The 17,674-nt window shown below is 34.5% G+C and overlaps 2 protein-coding genes across 7 annotated transcripts in view; one reads left to right on the top strand and one right to left on the bottom strand.

Annotated features, from left to right (window-relative positions):
• The window catches only part of STXBP5L (syntaxin binding protein 5L), a 333,130-nt gene that overhangs the window by 246,018 nt on the left and 69,438 nt on the right, over nt 1-17,674 (bottom strand). For all 6 annotated transcript variants that reach the window (XM_070466030.1, XM_070466033.1, XM_070466032.1 and 3 more), the window contains exons 4-5: nt 13,920-14,001; nt 10,303-10,403 (exon numbers count right to left, since the gene is read on the bottom strand). In XM_070466030.1, the coding sequence (XP_070322131.1) occupies nt 10,303-10,403; nt 13,920-14,001 (183 nt within the window). The remainder of the gene's footprint in view (nt 1-10,302; nt 10,404-13,919; nt 14,002-17,674) is intronic.
• Nucleotides 7,539-7,923, top strand: LOC110149086 (large ribosomal subunit protein eL42-like). The gene has a single exon (XM_020911423.2). It carries the CDS (start codon nt 7,544-7,546, stop codon nt 7,862-7,864), a length of 321 nt encoding a protein of 106 aa, XP_020767082.1. The 5' UTR covers nt 7,539-7,543; the 3' UTR covers nt 7,865-7,923.

Here is a 17,674-nt window from a genome sequence, read left to right as displayed (position 1 = left end):
TATATGCGAGATAGCAAAAGAGACACAGATATATAGAACAGTCTTTTGGACTCTGTGGGAGAAGGCAAGGGTGAGATGATTTGAGAGAATAGCACTGAAACATGTATATTACCATATGTGAAACAGATCATCAGCCCAGGCTTGTTGCATGAGACAGGGTGCTCAGGGCCGGTGCACTGGGATGACCCTGAAGGATGGGATGGGGAGGGAGGTGGGAGAGGGGTTCAGGATGGAGAACACATGTACACCCATGGCTGATTCATGTCAATGTATGGCAAAACCACTACAATATTGTAAAGTAAGTAGCCTCCAATTAAAATAAATAAATTTTAAAAATAACTAAATAAAAAAGTCTACAAACAATAACTAAATGCTGGAGAGGGTGTAGAAAAAAGTGAAAACCATGGTTTGAAAGGATAGATGAACCCTCAATGTTCACTGCAGCACTGTTTACAATAGCCAAGACATGAAAGCAACCTAAATGTCTATCTACAGAGGAATGGAAAAAGAAATGTGTTGTGGCACATAAATACAATGGAAATATAATCATCGAAATAATGTCATTTGCAGCAACATGGATGGACCTGGAGAGTATAATAATACGTGAAGTAAGTCAGAGAAAGATAAATATCATATGATATCACTCATATATGGCGTCTAAAAAAAGATATAAATGAACTTGTTTACACAAAAGAAAGAGACTCACAGAAAACAAACTTATGACTACAAAGGGGAAAGGTGGTGGGGGAGGGACAAATTGGAAGTCTTTGACTGATATATACACTCTATTTTGTTTAAAATAGATAACCAACAAGGATCTATTGTATAGTACAGGGAACTCTTCTCAGTATTTTATAACAGCCTAAATGGGAAGAAAGTTTGAAAAAGAATACACACACACACACATATAACTGAATCACTTTGCTGTATACCTGAAAATAACACAACACGTTAATCAACTATACCCTAATATAAAATAAAAATTTTAAACAAGAACATATAGATACACACACACACACAATGGAATATTACTCAGTCACAAAAGAATGAAATATTTTCATTTATAGCAACATGGATAGCCTTAGAGAATATCATACTAAATGAAGTCAGACAAAGAAAAATACTATATATTACTTATATGTGAAATATTAAAAAATAATCCAAATGAATCTATTTACAAAGCAGAAACAGACTCACAGACATAGAAAACCAACTATGGTTACCAAAGGAGACATGGAGGGATAGATTAGGAGCATGGGGTTAATGAATACACACTACTACATACAAAAGAGATTAGTAACAAGGATTTATTGTATAACTCAGGAAACAATATTCAATAGCTTATCTCATTCCCCTATAATGAAAAATGATCTGCAAAAATATATATATATATATAACTGAATCACTTTTCTGTACACCTGAAGCAAACACAATATTGTAAATTAGCTTTACCTTGATTTAAAAGGAAGAAAAAAAAGAATGAAAGACAGGAAATCACTACAGATACTACTGTTAAGGCAAATAAATTTAAAAATCTTGATGAACAGGATAAATTTCTTCAAAAGCACAACTTACCAAAACTGACTGAAGGTAAAAAAGAATATCTGAATATTCCTAAACCTACTAAAGAAATGAATAAGCCATTTTAAATCTTACCTCAGAGAAAACCCAGGTTCAGATGCTTTATTGGTGAATTTTTTTTTTTTCAAATTTTAAGGATGAAATAACACCAAGCTTTCTCAAGTATTGATAGAATATAGAAAAGAGGAAACATTTCCCCATTCATTCTATAAGATGAAAATAACTATGATATGAGAACCTAGCAGAGAACTCAAAGAAAGGAAATTTCTATGCTAAGCTCTTGTTAACATTGTATTAAACTCTTAAACAACTTATTAGCAAAACATTAGCAAATGGAGCACATAAAATAATGCTAATATATCACAAAAGTTATATTTATTCTGGGAATACAAGAGTCATTTAATATGCAAAAAATCAAGTGATGTCATTTACCACATTAATAGATTTTAAAAAAGAAAAAATAACATGATCACAATAGATGTGTAAGAACTACATGATAAAATTCAGCATTCATTCATAATTTTTAAATATATATCCTTATAAAAATTAGGGGCAAAAGAAACTTCTTGATAAAAAATAGTATCTATTTAAAAACCTACAGCAAATATATACTAAACAATGAAATAATAAAAATAATCTCCCTAAGAAAAACATTGTCCTTGAATTTCTTATTCAATATTGGACTGGAAGCCTATGATGAACAGATTCCAATTCTGTCCCCATGATCACCACTTCCTGATATCCTTGCCTTTGCATAAATCCACTTCCCCTTCAGTGTGTACAGGACCTATGATTTGCTTTTAATCAGCTAAACATGGCAAGAGTCATGAGATATCATTTTCATGACTAAATTATATGTGACTGTAACATTTATCTTATCAGAAGACTCTCTTTGTTATTGGCTCTGAAGAAGGAAGCTGCTAGGTTGTCGGCTTGATTATGGAGAAAGACATATGGCAAGCAACTGACAGTGGTTTCTGGTCAACAGCCAGCAAAAGCTAACGCCTTCAATCCACCAGCTTCCTAGGGAAAAGAATGCTGCCAATAACCAAATAAGTTTGAAAATAGATCCTTTCCCAATCAAGCCTCAGATGAGTCCACAGCCCTGAAAGTCATGTTAACTGTAGTTCTGTGAGATCCTGATACAGAAACTCATCTTGGCCACTCCTAGTTTCCAGACACAGAAACTCTGAGACAAGAAATGCATGCTGTTTTAAGCCACTGAGTTTGTGATAATATTGTCACATAGCAATAAATAACTAATACAAGGTCTTAACCCCAGTACAATAATAAAAATAAATATAAATACATATAAAACTATAAAGAAGAAAATAAAATTGTTATTATTTGAAGATGACTGTGTACCTAGGAAAGTCTACAGGAAGCTATTAGAATTATTAACTTAATTTAAGCAAAGTCACTAGATACAAGGTCAACATATACAATACATTATATTTCCAGGGACTTCCAGTTCAAGATGGCAGAGTAGAAGGACATGCGCTCATATCCTCCTGCAAGAACACCAAAATCACAACCAGCTCTTGAACAACCATTCACAGGAGAATGTTGGAACCCACCAAAATAAGATATCCCATGTCCAAAAACAAAGAAGCCACAGAAAGACGGTAGGAGGTGCACAATCAGGATAAAATCAAATCTCATACCTGCCAGGTGGGTAACCCACAAATTGGAGAACGGTAATACCAAAGAATCTCTCCCACTGTTGTGAAGGTTCTGAACCCCACATCAGGCTTCCCGGCCTAGGCATCCAACAAAGGGACTGTGAATCCCCAGGGAATCCGACCTTGAAGGCCAGCAGGATTTGCTTATAGGACTTCCAAAGGACTGAGGGAAACAGAGACTGTAATCTTAGAAGGCACAAACACAATCTTGCATGTACCAAGACCCAGAGGAAAGGAGCAGTGACCCCATAAAAGACTGAACCAAAACTATCTGCTAATGTTGGATGGTCTCCTGTGAAGGTGTGGGTCAGCAGGGGCTTTCCACAGGGACAGGGGCAGCAGTCTGGGAAGGTCCCCCTTAGAGTAAAACCTCTTGGAGGGTCGCCATTAACCTGACCATAGACAGAGGGCTGCGTTGCCTCAGGCCAAACAACTAACAGGCAGGGAGCACAACAATTATCAGCAGATAATTGGATTAAAGCTTTACTGAGCAAGACCCTGCCCACCAGAGCAAAGAAGTGAAGTGAAGTCACTCAGTCGTGTCCGACTCTTTGCGATCCCATGGACTGTAGCCTAGCAGGATCCTCAGTCCATGGGATTTTCCAGGCAAGAATACTGGAGTGGGTTGCCATTAGCAAGACCCAGTTTTTCCCACCACAAGTCCCTCCCATCAGAAAGCTTACAAAAGCCCTCTTAGCCTCCTCCATCAGAGGGCAGACAGAAGAAGCAAGAAATACCACAGTCCCACAGTGGCTAGAACAAAAAGCACATTACAAAAAGTAAATCAGGATGAAAAAGCAGAAAGTTATGTCCCAGATGAAGGAACAAGATAAAACCCCAGAAAAACAACTAAATGAAGTGGAGATAGGCAACCTTCCAGGAAAAGAATTCAGAATAACAATAGTGAAGATGATCCAAGATCTAGGAAAAATAATGGAGATCCAAGAAATGTTTACCAAAGACAGAAAAGAACTAAAGAACAAACAGAGATGAGTAATACACTAGAAGGAATCAATAGCAGAATAACTGCAGCAGAAGATCGGATAAATGACCTTGAGGACAGAATGGTGGAAATCACTGCCACAGAACAGAATATAGAAAAAAGAATAAATTATATTTCTATATTCTAACAAAAATAATACAGAAAATGACATATATAATTTAATCATCATCATGTACAACTTATATTAGATATACTATCATTTTATCATTATGTACAATTTTCAATAGTATTTAAAATTATCAAATACTTATGACTAAACACAACAAAAATGTAGGAGATCTCTAAAGAGAAGACTATAAATGTTATTTAGAGAAATCAAAGAATACCTAAGTAAGTGGTGGGATATAATAAATACCATGTTCAATTCCCTGTCTGTGATTCTTCCAATGAATCAATGTTATCATTGTCAACGACAATCAAACAATACTGCCATTCTATATCATCAAGGCAATGTCAATTCTCCCCAAACTGACCTACAGCTTCAAGATGTTTCTAATCAAAATCTCAGGAAGTGTGTTTGTGGAATATGACAAGCAATTTCTAAAAGTTAAATGGAAATACAAAAATACAACCAGGATATATTGAAGTATTATGGTTAATCAAATCAAAGAATATCTATTAAATCGAATACTACATAACAATGAAAATAATAAACTACAGCTACATGCAATGTGAGTAAAACTTCCAAATATAATGTTGAGCAAAAGATGCCAAATACAAACAATTGTATACAATTTCATTTCTATAAATGTCAAAAACAACAGTTTTTGAAATCAAAATAGTGTTTGTTATATTTGAGGGTTAGGTAATAATTATTTAACACAGAGGGATTTCTGTGATTTTAGCAATTTTCTCTTTCTTGAACTGTGTGTTTGTTACTTTTGAGGCATACAATTAATATTTACACAGTCTTGATAGTTTGGTAATATTTGCATACATACACAAGAAAAGAATAAGGAAACATTTTATGTGTTGATAAGGAATGGTCTTGAGAATATATATAGAGAAAACAAGGTACAAAACTGTTTGCATGTTACAAACCTGTATAACAGAAATGTGTGATACTTTCATATTTGTCTATAAATACATAAAATAGAAAATTACGTTACATATACATTTGCTTATATGTAAGGAAGAAAGATCCTTCACTGTACATATGTTTTTTATCTTTGAATGTCTAACCAGGCAAATATGTTAATAACTTGAGAAAAATTTTAAAGAGAAATAGTCCATATTATCTCTATAAAGCAATATAGATTTTAAAATTTGGGTTATAAATAGTTCCTAAAGTCAACACTGATGGTCAAGTTTGCTAGAGATGTCATAAATAAGGTTCTTAACAAAATACTTCTTCCTGGAAATTTAACTAATATTACTTAGAAATGTTTTGATGATATTAATTATCAGAATACCACAGATAGAAAAAGAATAAACTGATATAATAAGTACAAATACTTTATGATCTGTATATCATAGTTTCCCTGTTGAAGTTTACTTGAAAACCATATAAAATAATTCTAGGCTTTCCCCAATGTTACACAATTTATGATCAGTGATAGTAATGACTGCTAATATGCCTTAAAAGGTGAATGCTTGATTTTATTCATTTTTCAGATCATACATCACAGAAATAAAAAGTTTTTCTTCCATATTTAGGTTTATAAAGTCAGATATGAGAGGACCCAAGGACCATCAACAATTTAAGCCTGGTTGCCACCTTCAAAGGTTATAAAACCAAAGATTGAAGGTGCTCTATTAAAAAAAAAAAGACGCTAAAATTTACAAACTATGTAAACTAAATATGTATATATGTATCTTACATAAGCATAAGGATATGAAAGAATGTTGCCCAACGAGTCCAGTCATACAAAGATTAAGCTGCAACAACTCACTGCAAGCACACCCAGAGGTTAATTCAGGAGACAGAAAAACAGAATAGAGCATTGTGTTTTGGATATATGGCCCAAAGACAGTTAAGATTCATATCTAAGAAAGAATTTCAATGGTCCCAGATTCTTACATCTTCCCATACATAGAGAAGCACTTACATCATTAAGATGTCTTTTCTTTTTGATTAGCAATAATCTTTTATGCCTGACTCTATGTTTCTTCCAGTGAAAAAAATTAATATAGATGCTGGTTCTTCAGTACCTTTTTTGCAGCAGTTCCTCAAAGCTATCTGAGAGGCTATCTTCCAGGCCATATAGTTCCCAGTAAGACCCTCAATAAAACTTCATTCACAACTCTCACACTGTATATCTGTCTTTCAGCTGACAGGTATATAGAAATTTATATAGCTAAATGGCCTATTTAGGAGGACTTAGACTTCCCAAAAATGCTTATTTAAATTCTCCTTTGTTGACTTAAGCCTTGCCTTCACCATACATTTAAGGATTTTTATTCTCTCCACAATTGATAGTGATATTAATGATTATTCTCAATGTTAACATAATTTAATCTCTCTCAAAATGATATCATGTTTTTGTAAGCATTAAAATAGGCAACCCCAGATAGTTACATGTAAAGGAATGAAATTACACTTCTTAACACTATACACAAAAACAAACTCAAAATGGATTAAACATCTAAATTCAAGGCCAGACACTATAAAGGTCTTAGAGGAAAACACAGGCAGAACACCTTCAACATAAACTACAGCAAGACCTTTTTTGGACCACTGTCTAGAGTAATGAAAATAAAAACAAACAAATGGGGCCTAATTAAACTTGCAAGCTTTTGTATGGCAAAAGAAGCCATAAACAAAACAAAAAGACAGCCCTCAAAATGGGAGAAAATATTTGCAAATGAAGCAACCAACAAGGGATTAATCTCCAAAATATATAAACAGCTCATGTAGCTCAATATAAAAAAATAATAACCCAACGAAAAATTGCACAGATCTAAATAGACATTTCTCCAAAGAAGACATAGAGATGGCCAACAAATACATAAAAAGATGCTCAACATTACTAATTATTAAGATTAGAGAAAAGCAAATCAAAACTACAATGAGCTATCATCTCACAGTGATCAAAATGGCCATCACCAAAAAGTCACAAATAGTAAATGCTGGAGAGAATGTGGAGAAAAGGGAACTGTTGGTGGGAATGTAAATCAGTACAGCCACTACAGAGAACAGTATGGATGGTCCTCAAAACTCTACTAACAAAACTGCCATATGACCCAGCTATCCCACTTCTGAGCATACAACCCAGAGAAAACCATAATTCAAAAAGATACATGCGCTTTTCTTTGTGCTGGTATCACTCTCGCAAATATGGTGAACATTCCAAAAACCCGCCGGACTTTCTGTAAGAAGTGTGGGAAGCACCAGCCCCACAAAGTGACACAGTACAAGAAGGGCAGGGATTCTTTATATGCCCAGGGAAAGTGGTGTTATGACAAGAAGCAGAGTGGCTATGGTGGGCAGACTAAGCCGATTTTCCGGAAAAAGGCTAAAACTACAAAGAAGATTGTACTGAGGCTTGAATGCATTGAGCCCAATTGTAGATCGAAGAGAATGCTGGCTATCAAGAGATGCAAGCATTTTGAGTTGGGAGGCGATAAGAAGAGAAAGGGCCAAGTGATCCAATTTTGAGCTTCATATTTTGTTTTATTATGAAGACAATAAAAGTTTGAGATCATTTACTTCATTTAGTTCCAGTTGGTTTTTTTGGAAGGGAAATAAAAATGCCATCAATAAAATCCTCTTTGTGGGAAAAAAAAAAAGATACATGCATCCCAATGTTCATTGCAGCACTATTTACAATAGCCAGGAAACAGAAGCAACCTAAAAGTTCATCAATAGAAGACTGGATAAAGAAAATGTGGTACACATAGACACTGAACTGTTACTTAGCCATAAAATGGAACTAAATAGTGCCATTTGCAGAGACGTGGATAGATCTGGAGATTGTCATACAGAGTGAAGTAACTCAGAAGAAGAAAAACAAATATCACATAAAATCACTTACATGTGGAATCTAGAAAAATGGTATAGATAAACTTATTTGCAAAGCAGAAATAGAGAGACATATGTAGAGAACAAACTTAGGGATACCAAGGGGAAGGGGTGTTACGATGAATTGGGCATTTGGGATTGACATATACACACTACTATGTATAAAATAGATAACTAATGAGAACCTACTGTATAGCAAAGGGAACTCTACTCAGTGCTCTGTGGTGACCTAAATGGGAAGGAAATCTAAAAAAGAAGGGATATATATATACATATAACAGATTCACTTTGATGTACAGCAGAAACTAACACAACATTGGTAAAGCAACTATATTCCAACAAAAGTTAATTAAAAATATAGGTAATGCCTACAAAGTTCCCAGTGTTTAAATTTGTCCAAAATCTGTCAGCTTGTTTTTATATTGCTACCAGTTAAATACACCTCAATTGAGTTAATAAAATTATAATTGGAAATCATCATTAATCATTTCTTCTCCCCAGAATGGCTTTAAAAGGAACCAGAACATTTCCTTCAACAATCCAGTTGTAAGGGGAAAAAAACTCATTCTGCTTATCTACACAAAACTGTAGGGCCAGATCTACTCAAAATATTGACAAACAAAAAATGCTACAAGCAGAGAAAGAGATAAAATCAATATGGCAATACCTGAGTAGGTACTATTTTTAGTAGTAAAGATACAAGGAAACATATAACAACTCTTGACTGATCTTTCAGTTTTTCATATCATGAAATTTATGCTACATTACTTATTTTAAAATTTAAGATAAAATAAACCAAAATTAGATCAAATATGAAGAAAGAAGTTCTACCTAGTTTAAGCAAATAGCTAAAATACAAATTTTCTCCACTCAAAAAAATACTGGATATAATAAAAACTTTCATTGATGCTGAATTCCAAAATACTGTGGATATAACACTCATGAATATTACTCAGAACATTGAAGGTCAAGTAATATGCAAATGAGAAGAAAAAGTTCCAGGTAGAAAAATGAATGTAGAAAAGAACAGATGCCATTCTTTGTTCTCATCAAACCTATAAAAACACATTTACTTCATTAAGCTCTGCCTATATGGTGATGACTCCATATGAACTATAACCATTCAACAAAATAAAAGAAGTACTTTCTTGAGCTCTCAGCAGTGACTGTCTCTATTATCTACCTACCTCAGTTGTGACTAGTACTTGCTAATTTGTGTAAATTTACCTCTCAGAGATTTCTTCCTCTTTCATTAATATCAAATTTTCCTGTGCTAGCCCTTCATAATCACTGCAAAAAGCCTGACAGCTTCCCAAATAATTAAACAAAAATCAAATCATTTGATAGTTAAATAACAGAGATGGTTAATAATATACAAATTTTACTTCATCTTGAAATGGATTATCAGCTAAGTAGATGTCTGTGATATTCTAGCTCTGGTTGAAACAAACACTAGAAACATTAAAATTTTGTACAGTTACAAATAAAATCTAATAATTCTTCCATATCCGTTCTAATAATTGTTCCATATCTGTTAACTTTTTCCAGTTATTATTTCACTCTAAAGTGGAAGAATTTGAATTCTGATCAATTAATCATCTCTGAAAATGTTAATCTTGAATGTATAACGTTGCTCAACACTTAGTACCAACAATTTTGGATGTCTAAAATCTCTGTCTCATATTTTTTAAGGTAAAAAATAAATTTAAGCAAAAAAGTGAAAGTGTAGGAGGTAACTTCCAAGATCAAAAAGTGTAGAAATACAGTCAGTATTTACTTGGCTTTTAAATTTTAGGACTGAGTATTCAGCACCCTGGCCCAAGAAAGAGAACGTATCACCCATTGCTGAAGTTCTGGTTTATAGAGAAGAGAAGAATGCTAGGAGTTCTCCACTAGAAGATGACTGAATCTTTATCAGTGAATTTTCTATGTAAATAACTATTATAAAAGCAAGCATAAATATTATTTAGAGCTATTAAAATTATTTTAAAATTTTTTTCAAAAATTAACCTGAATCCTGTTCAGCAAATCATTTTCTTATACATTAAGAAATTGTGTAACTCTTACATTCTTACCGTTCTCTGTTAAATTTGAGAGAATGAAGAATAGCTGGCTTTTTTTGTCTAAGGTTCCACAAATGAAGTGTATCATCTGAACTTGCACTGACCAAAGCACCCTAGAACAAAATGAAGACAAAATGAGTGATTTACTTAATTTATGTTTTTTGTGAAGCAAAACCTAAACTAATGTACTGAATTTTTCAGTGCTCTTTAAGTTATTTGTATTTATATAATGTAGAAATACAAGAAAGGACAATGAACATACTTCAGTCAGGAAGCCTAAGAATGCTAAGAGTAGAAGAAGGAGGTAAACTACCATATATGGATTGGTGAGAATGATTAGCTCAAGGAATATGCATTTATCAATAGAGGGATTATTATTATTATTATAAGCATTATTGTAACTATTAAAGATTTCTTATATTTTCTTTGTGAAAATCTATTCTTTTTTGTTTCTACTATTTACATATATATCATGTAGCTCTACAGAGAAGCAAATATCCAATTCAGTTTTAAAACTGCAATCTAATCACATAAAAATTCACCATTTCTAAAAATTTTCTATACAGTTGAGATGTACATATTCTTCCTAAAAAGTTTATACTTGATATAATTTAATTTGTCTTACAGTTCAAGAAGATTCATCTGTGACAAAAGCAAACATCTGTAGTAAAAGTAAACATTTTTCCAACAAGAATTCAGTATAACTACAAAAATAATAAGCCTTTTTATAGAAAGCCTCCAAATACAAATGAATGCTACTTCAAATATTTAAAATAGGATGGGGTCTACCTATTAGTATGGCAGACACAACATGGGCAGAAAACTAGCTGCCATGTATGACTTCTTATACATATATTTAAACTACTTACTTCAGAGTTAACTAGATCATCTTAAAACTATGTCAGAACTTTTGCCATTATGAATTTCCCAGCAAAAAATGTCAATGCTTGCCCTATGTCAGAGCCTGAAGCTATTGAGTATGTTCTGTAAAACTGATCTTGCACAATCATGGTAGTCCTGAGATATCTAAAATTCTTCTTATATTTTTCAAAGTACTCTGTTATAAGTAAGCTTTCATAGTTTATTAACTCAACCACAGATATCAAAATCATTAGCCCATGTAAATACTAGAAAGAGCTATACTGAAATTCCTGAATTTATTTCTTTTTTAGGAATTAATGAATATAGGAATCTAAATGACACTTCCATAACAATTCCTAAGACAAACAGATGCTCATGTATTGTGATGGTTCTCTTGACACTATTCAATATGTAACTATGATTTTAGTCTCAGAGAAAAATAGCTTTTAAAACAACAATCATAACAGAGTATAACCATTAAAATGTTTTAAAATGTAATTTGCATATTTGTACATAAATATGTAAATTACACATATTCAAAGAGGTATACATTTATACATACATTTTAACATGATCTCACAGGTAATTACACATGCAATAAAATGAATCCTACACACACCTTGAGGATTTTTGTATTTGTATGCTTGCTTTATTTGTAAGCTGTTCTCAAATACTTTACATATTCAAACTAGAAAATATAAGTACTTGATGAGCTACAATTTTTCTGAATTATAGAGCAGTGACTTCATTTCTCAAGAAGGCAGAAACTCATTTGGCACAGGGTGACGATAGACCATGATATACAAAATGAATAAAACATAATATCATTTCATGATACATGAAATTAATAAAATGCAGTTCGTGCTATACAAAACATATATACTATGCCAAAGGCAATGAAAGTAAAATAAACCAGCAGATGTTTAATTATATGTTAGTGTAATAGCTGAGTATATAATATAGGAAGGAAGTCAGTATTAATAATACTATGAAAAAACTAGGAGATAACAGCATTTAAGGGAAGTAAACAGAACATCTGAATGTAACAGTGCCAGCAGAGACATAACACCCATCAGCAGGGTGTCTAGGACTCATTTACGAAAACAAATCTATAAGAAGCACTGCTAATGAAGACCTGTGAAGATTAAAAATTGAATAAAAACACGTGTCATGAGGTCAGAGGCTGGGAAGTTTGGGGAAAAGTACAGAAATTAAATTTAAAGGCAGATCAAGGTGAGTAGTTGAGGATAGACAACATAAACACTGGCAGGCTTGTCAGTTTTGAAGACATGTCTTTATTTATTCTTAGTTATGTAACAGCACAGAAGCAAATTTAAGGCCTTAAAGACAAGTCTCAGAGGACAGGACACAGAGAAAATCACCTGGAAACAATTTACGATTACCAGTAAACATCTATACAGAAGGCTTGAAAGACTGAGATCTTTCAACTAGGAGCTGCAAAGTTGTTGCTGTTCAGTCACTCAGTCGTGTCTGACTCTTTGCGGCCCCATGGACTGCTGTGCACCAGGCTTCCCTGTCCTTCACCATCTCCCAGAGTTTGCTCTGGGAGCTACAGTGTAACACTGAGATTTCAAAAAGGCTGTCATTCTAGATACTAATGACTAGCTATTACAATAAAATATTTTAAAAAATCTTTTCCCTGCTCTTCTTTATTTCCCTCTCTCATTTTGGTACCCCATAGCAAATATGCCTACCACATGAAATATGCTAGGTCTGTCAATAAGAAGAATCTCACAGCCTTCTGAAAAAGATTTTTGAGTCAAGAAAAGTAAAATGTGGACATGTCTCAGTATCATAACTTCTTCATATCTCAGGTATCACTGATACAAAGTTATACGAAGTATTTTACCCATGTTTATGAGTAAAAATTCTTATAAATTTATATATATAATTTTATTATATATATAATATATATTATATATATTATATATATATAATTATATATAATTATATAATATATAAATATATACGCAAATACATAGAGCTGTCAAATAAAAGATCATAATTCATGCCATAAGAAAATGACCAATGATACCTCATGTTTTTCTCTCAACATACTGACCAATTTGCTAAGTGCTCAAATTTGGTATGGCATAAACTCTTAAAACATTTTTGTATTTACTGACTCACATAACATAAAAGAGTTCTAGAATACTAAAGGATCCATTGTAAAAAATATGAGTCAAGAAGGCCTTAAGCAGCCTTTAACTACATTTTCTGAGCTTTACAAACTTCGTCTTTAGGGAGTTCCTCATCACCATAGGTCTATAAAAATAGGAATAGGGTAGGCAGCCAATTGTCAAAATAGCTATGCACTCATATGCCAACAAATGATTATAAAGATAGAAACAAAGACATTCAAATTATAAAACTGAAAAGATTATTTAATGGAAGATAAAGACAAAACATGAAAATTAACACTAGATGATTAAACAAATTGGTGAAAGGAGAGTGTAGAGTGAAAGTTTAATGGTCAGTATAGCAAACAAAGGATTTTAGTAATCTTTTAAAAACCACTTAATTAATCTATAAATTATGCTACATAATCACAATAACAGGCTCTTCTGGTAATACAAATTTTTCCTTTAAAATTTAATAAATTAACAAATACAGGAGTGCAGTCTTTAACGAAAAATGTCACCATGAATAATATTTCATATGTATACATCTTTAAGCATGTAGAAAATTATTATTAAAACAATTATATAATGTGTGTGTGAGATATAAATATTCAAGAAGATCCTTACCTCATTGATCAAGAATTGGAGTTGCAGGACAGCCGCACCACTTTCATGTTGACAATAACAATCAACACCAGGTCTTCCAAGTCTAAAATAATAAAAGTCAAGGATTCTAATATTTTAATTAGCATCAGTATTAATGTGCAAAGAAAAAAACTAACCTACTTAGCAACCAACATTTGGCTTATTATTTACCTTTATTTTTGTAAATAAAGGGTTGAAAAATCATGGCCTTAGTTAATGAAAATTATATTATACAGCATTGTTTGCCAGGAAAATGGCTGAATGAGATGTCCCTCACATATCAACCCCCCTCAACAACAATAATTTTGCATCTGCATGCACAGACCAAAGTGCATTCTCAGGAACTTCAGGATCCAGGTTGGAGGTTATGAAGGTGCAGTCCATTTTCTCCACTGAGGAGACAGAACTGCCTCTAAGCAGCTGACTCACTGACTGTGGTCTCAGCTATAGAAACAGAAATAGCTCTGTTCCTCTGAGAATTCAGCTACAATCCCATTTGGCTCTGGGTCTGTCACCAGCAAATCCCATATGTCAAGAGATCCAGAGGAGTCACATTCATCCATGTATCAGGTTAACAGGCATAATCAAGAACTTGTTCCTGGCTGTAGACCAGGAAGTGGGCTTTGAACCAGCTCCAGCTCACTCCACCTTTGGAGGAGAGCCCCTGGAAGTAAGGTATAGTTCATTAGACTGTTGATTCTGAAACGGCCCCCTAACAGACCTCCAGCAGGTCTCAGCCACAGTTTAGGAACAATCTTGCTGGCATAGGAACCCCTTAGGAAACATGCTTGTCTGTGCCCTCTAAGATCCTAAAAAGGATTTATACTCAGCTCAAGACCCCTCACTGCCACAGTATGCTAGAATTTCTGCTGGCACAAAGATCAGACAGAAGATACTCCTGTCTCTGCCCCTTGGAGTTTCTGAAAAAGCCCTATATATGACTCTAGCTTCCTCATATCCATAGTCTGCCAGTCTACAACAATCCTGAATGACCAGTGTCCCAGTGGGAAACACTCCTACTTGGAGATCTGAAAGGGCCCTACACTGAATTCCAGTCCCTCCCAACAGCAGTCTGTGAACAGTCCTGCTACCAAATATACCCAATAGGACAGACTCCTGTTTATACTCTCAGAAATTCTGAGAGGGCCCAAAAACACCATAAATTCTCCTAGCACAAGGACCTGTTGGCTGAGAACCCATGCATGGACCCTAAAGCGGACTCTTGTCCCAGTTCTACCCTACTGAACAAGGTACTACAGGCAGTCACATCCACCCAGGGGCCAGAAGGGATTCATCCATACCAGCCCAAGACCCAGTAACAAGCCCACAAGTCATAGATGCCACTACAGACCCAGCAAAACTGCCTCCCATGCATGCTTCACAACAGCAATTATGGATGCAATCCTATCAGCTCAGGAAACAGACAGGAGGTTTTTATCTCAAGAAACCAGTTTATAAAGATTGGAAAGGTATTTGCTTCCACAAATGCACAGACACCAATACAAGGCTGCACAGACAACATAAAATTATGCAAATGTGACACCACCAAAGGAAAGTAATAGAGGTCTAATAACTGGTTCCAAAGAAATGGAGATTTATGATCTGCCTGACGAAGAATGTAAAATAATTATCTTAAACTGTATGAAATGCAAGAAAACACAGAGAGACAATTGAAAAAAATCAGGAAAACAAAATACATTTAATAAAAGAAATGGAGAGAGATCAAAATGGTGGAGTAGAAGACATTGAGCTCACCTCCTCCTGTTGAATACATCAAAAATAGATCTATATGTGAGGCTTGCTAAAAATAAACTAGAGACTGGCAGAAGGGCTCTTTTACAACCAAGGGTGTAAAGAAAGACCCACATAGTCAAGTAGTGAGGAAGGCAAAGTGATCAGGACCAGTACCTAGCACGAAGCACAGAAAAAGAAGGGGATATCACAGGTTGGGAGGTTCTCCCTGAGGAGTAAGGGGTTTGGGCACCCCAGCCATTGTGCTGGAATCAGGAAGATGAGTCTCCTAAATGGCTTAAAAAACCTACAGAGTTCCAAACAATAGCAAGGAGAGAGAAGAAAGTCGTCCTAAGTGATCAATGCAAGGAAACAGAGGAAAACAATAGAATGGGAAAGACTAGAGAACTTCCAGATGTTCCAGTTGGAATTAGAAAAGAGGAACCAGAGATTAAATTGCCAACATCTGTTGGATCATAGAAAAAACAAGAGAATTCCAGAAAAACATTTTCTTTATTGACTACGCTAAAGCCTTTGACTGTGTGGATCACTACAAACTGTGGAAAATTTTTCAAGATATGGGAATACCAGACCACCTTACCTGTCTCCTGAGAAATCTGTATGCAAGAAACAACAGTTAGAACCGGACATGGAACAACAGACTGGTTCCAAATTGGGAAAGGAGTACTTCAAGGCTATCACCCTGCTTATTTAAACAATATGCAGAGCACATCATGCAAAATGCTGGGCTGGATGAAGCACAAGGTGGGATTAAGATTGCTGGGAGAAATATCAATAACCTCAGATATGCATGCAGATGACACCACCCTTATGGCAGAAAGCAAAGAGGAACTAAAGAGCGTCTTGATGAAAGTAAAAGAGCAGAGTAAAAAAGCTGGCTTAAAACTCAACTTTCAAAAAACCAAGATCATGGCATCTAGTCCCACCACTTCATGGCAAATAGATGGGGAAACAATGGAAACAGTGAGAGACTTTACTTTCTTCGGCTCCAAAATCACTGCAGATGGTGAGTGCAGCCATGAAATTGAAAGACACTTGCTCCTTGGAAGAAAAGCTATGACCAACATAGATAGCATATTAAAAAGCAGAGACATTACTTTGCCAACAAAGGTCCATCTAGTTGAGCTACGGTTTTCCCAGTAGTCATGTATGGATGTGAGAGTTGGACTATAAAGAAAGCTGAGTGCCAAAGAATTGATACTTTTGAACTGTGGTGTTGGAGAAGATTCTTGAGAGTCCCTTGGACTGTAAGGAGATCAAACCAGTCAATTCTAAAGGAAATCAGTTCTGAATATTCATTGGAAGAACTGATGCTGAAGCTGAAGCTCCAATAATTTGGCTACCTGATACGAAGAACTGACTCACTGGAAAAGACCGTGATGCTGGGAAAGATTGAAGACAAGAGGAGAAAGGGACGGCAGAGCATGAGATGGTTGGCATCACTGACTCGATGGATATGAGTTTGGGCAAGCTCTGGGAGATGGCGGTGGACAGGGAAGCCTGGCGTGTGGCAGTCCACGGGGTCACAAAGAGTCGGATACAACTGAGCGGCTGAACTGAACTGACCTGAACTTGAGAAAAGAATAGATGAACATAGTGAGAATTTAAACAAGGAACTAGAAAATATAAAAAAGAACCAGTCAGAGAAAAAGAAACCAATAAAATATTATAAAGTAATTAGCCTCCAATTAAAATAAATAAATTTATATTTTTTAAAAAAGAGTATAACAACTGGAATGAAAAACATACTAGAGGGAATTAACAGACTAGGTGACAAAGAAAAATGTACACGCAATCTGTGAGACAGAATAATGGAAACCACCCAATCATAACAGGAAAAAGAAAAGTTTTTAAAGGTAAGGATAGTTTAAGGGATCACTAAGCCAACATCAAGCATTCATATTAACATTCACATTATAGGGTCCAAGAAGTAAAAATAGAGAAAGGAGTTTAAAATGTGTTAGATAAAATTGTGACTAAAAATT

The sequence above is a fragment of the Odocoileus virginianus genome, chromosome 4 (genome assembly GCF_023699985.2).
Source record: "Odocoileus virginianus isolate 20LAN1187 ecotype Illinois chromosome 4, Ovbor_1.2, whole genome shotgun sequence".
Classification (NCBI taxonomy): Eukaryota; Metazoa; Chordata; class Mammalia; order Artiodactyla; family Cervidae; genus Odocoileus; species Odocoileus virginianus.
This window is presented reverse-complemented; position numbering and strand designations above follow the sequence as displayed.

Bases quoted from the DNA above. Each gene is read 5' to 3' on its own strand.
- LOC110149086 (XM_020911423.2), top strand. From the start codon at position 7,544: ATGGTGAACATTCCAAAAACCCGCCGGACTTTCTGTAAGAAGTGTGGG.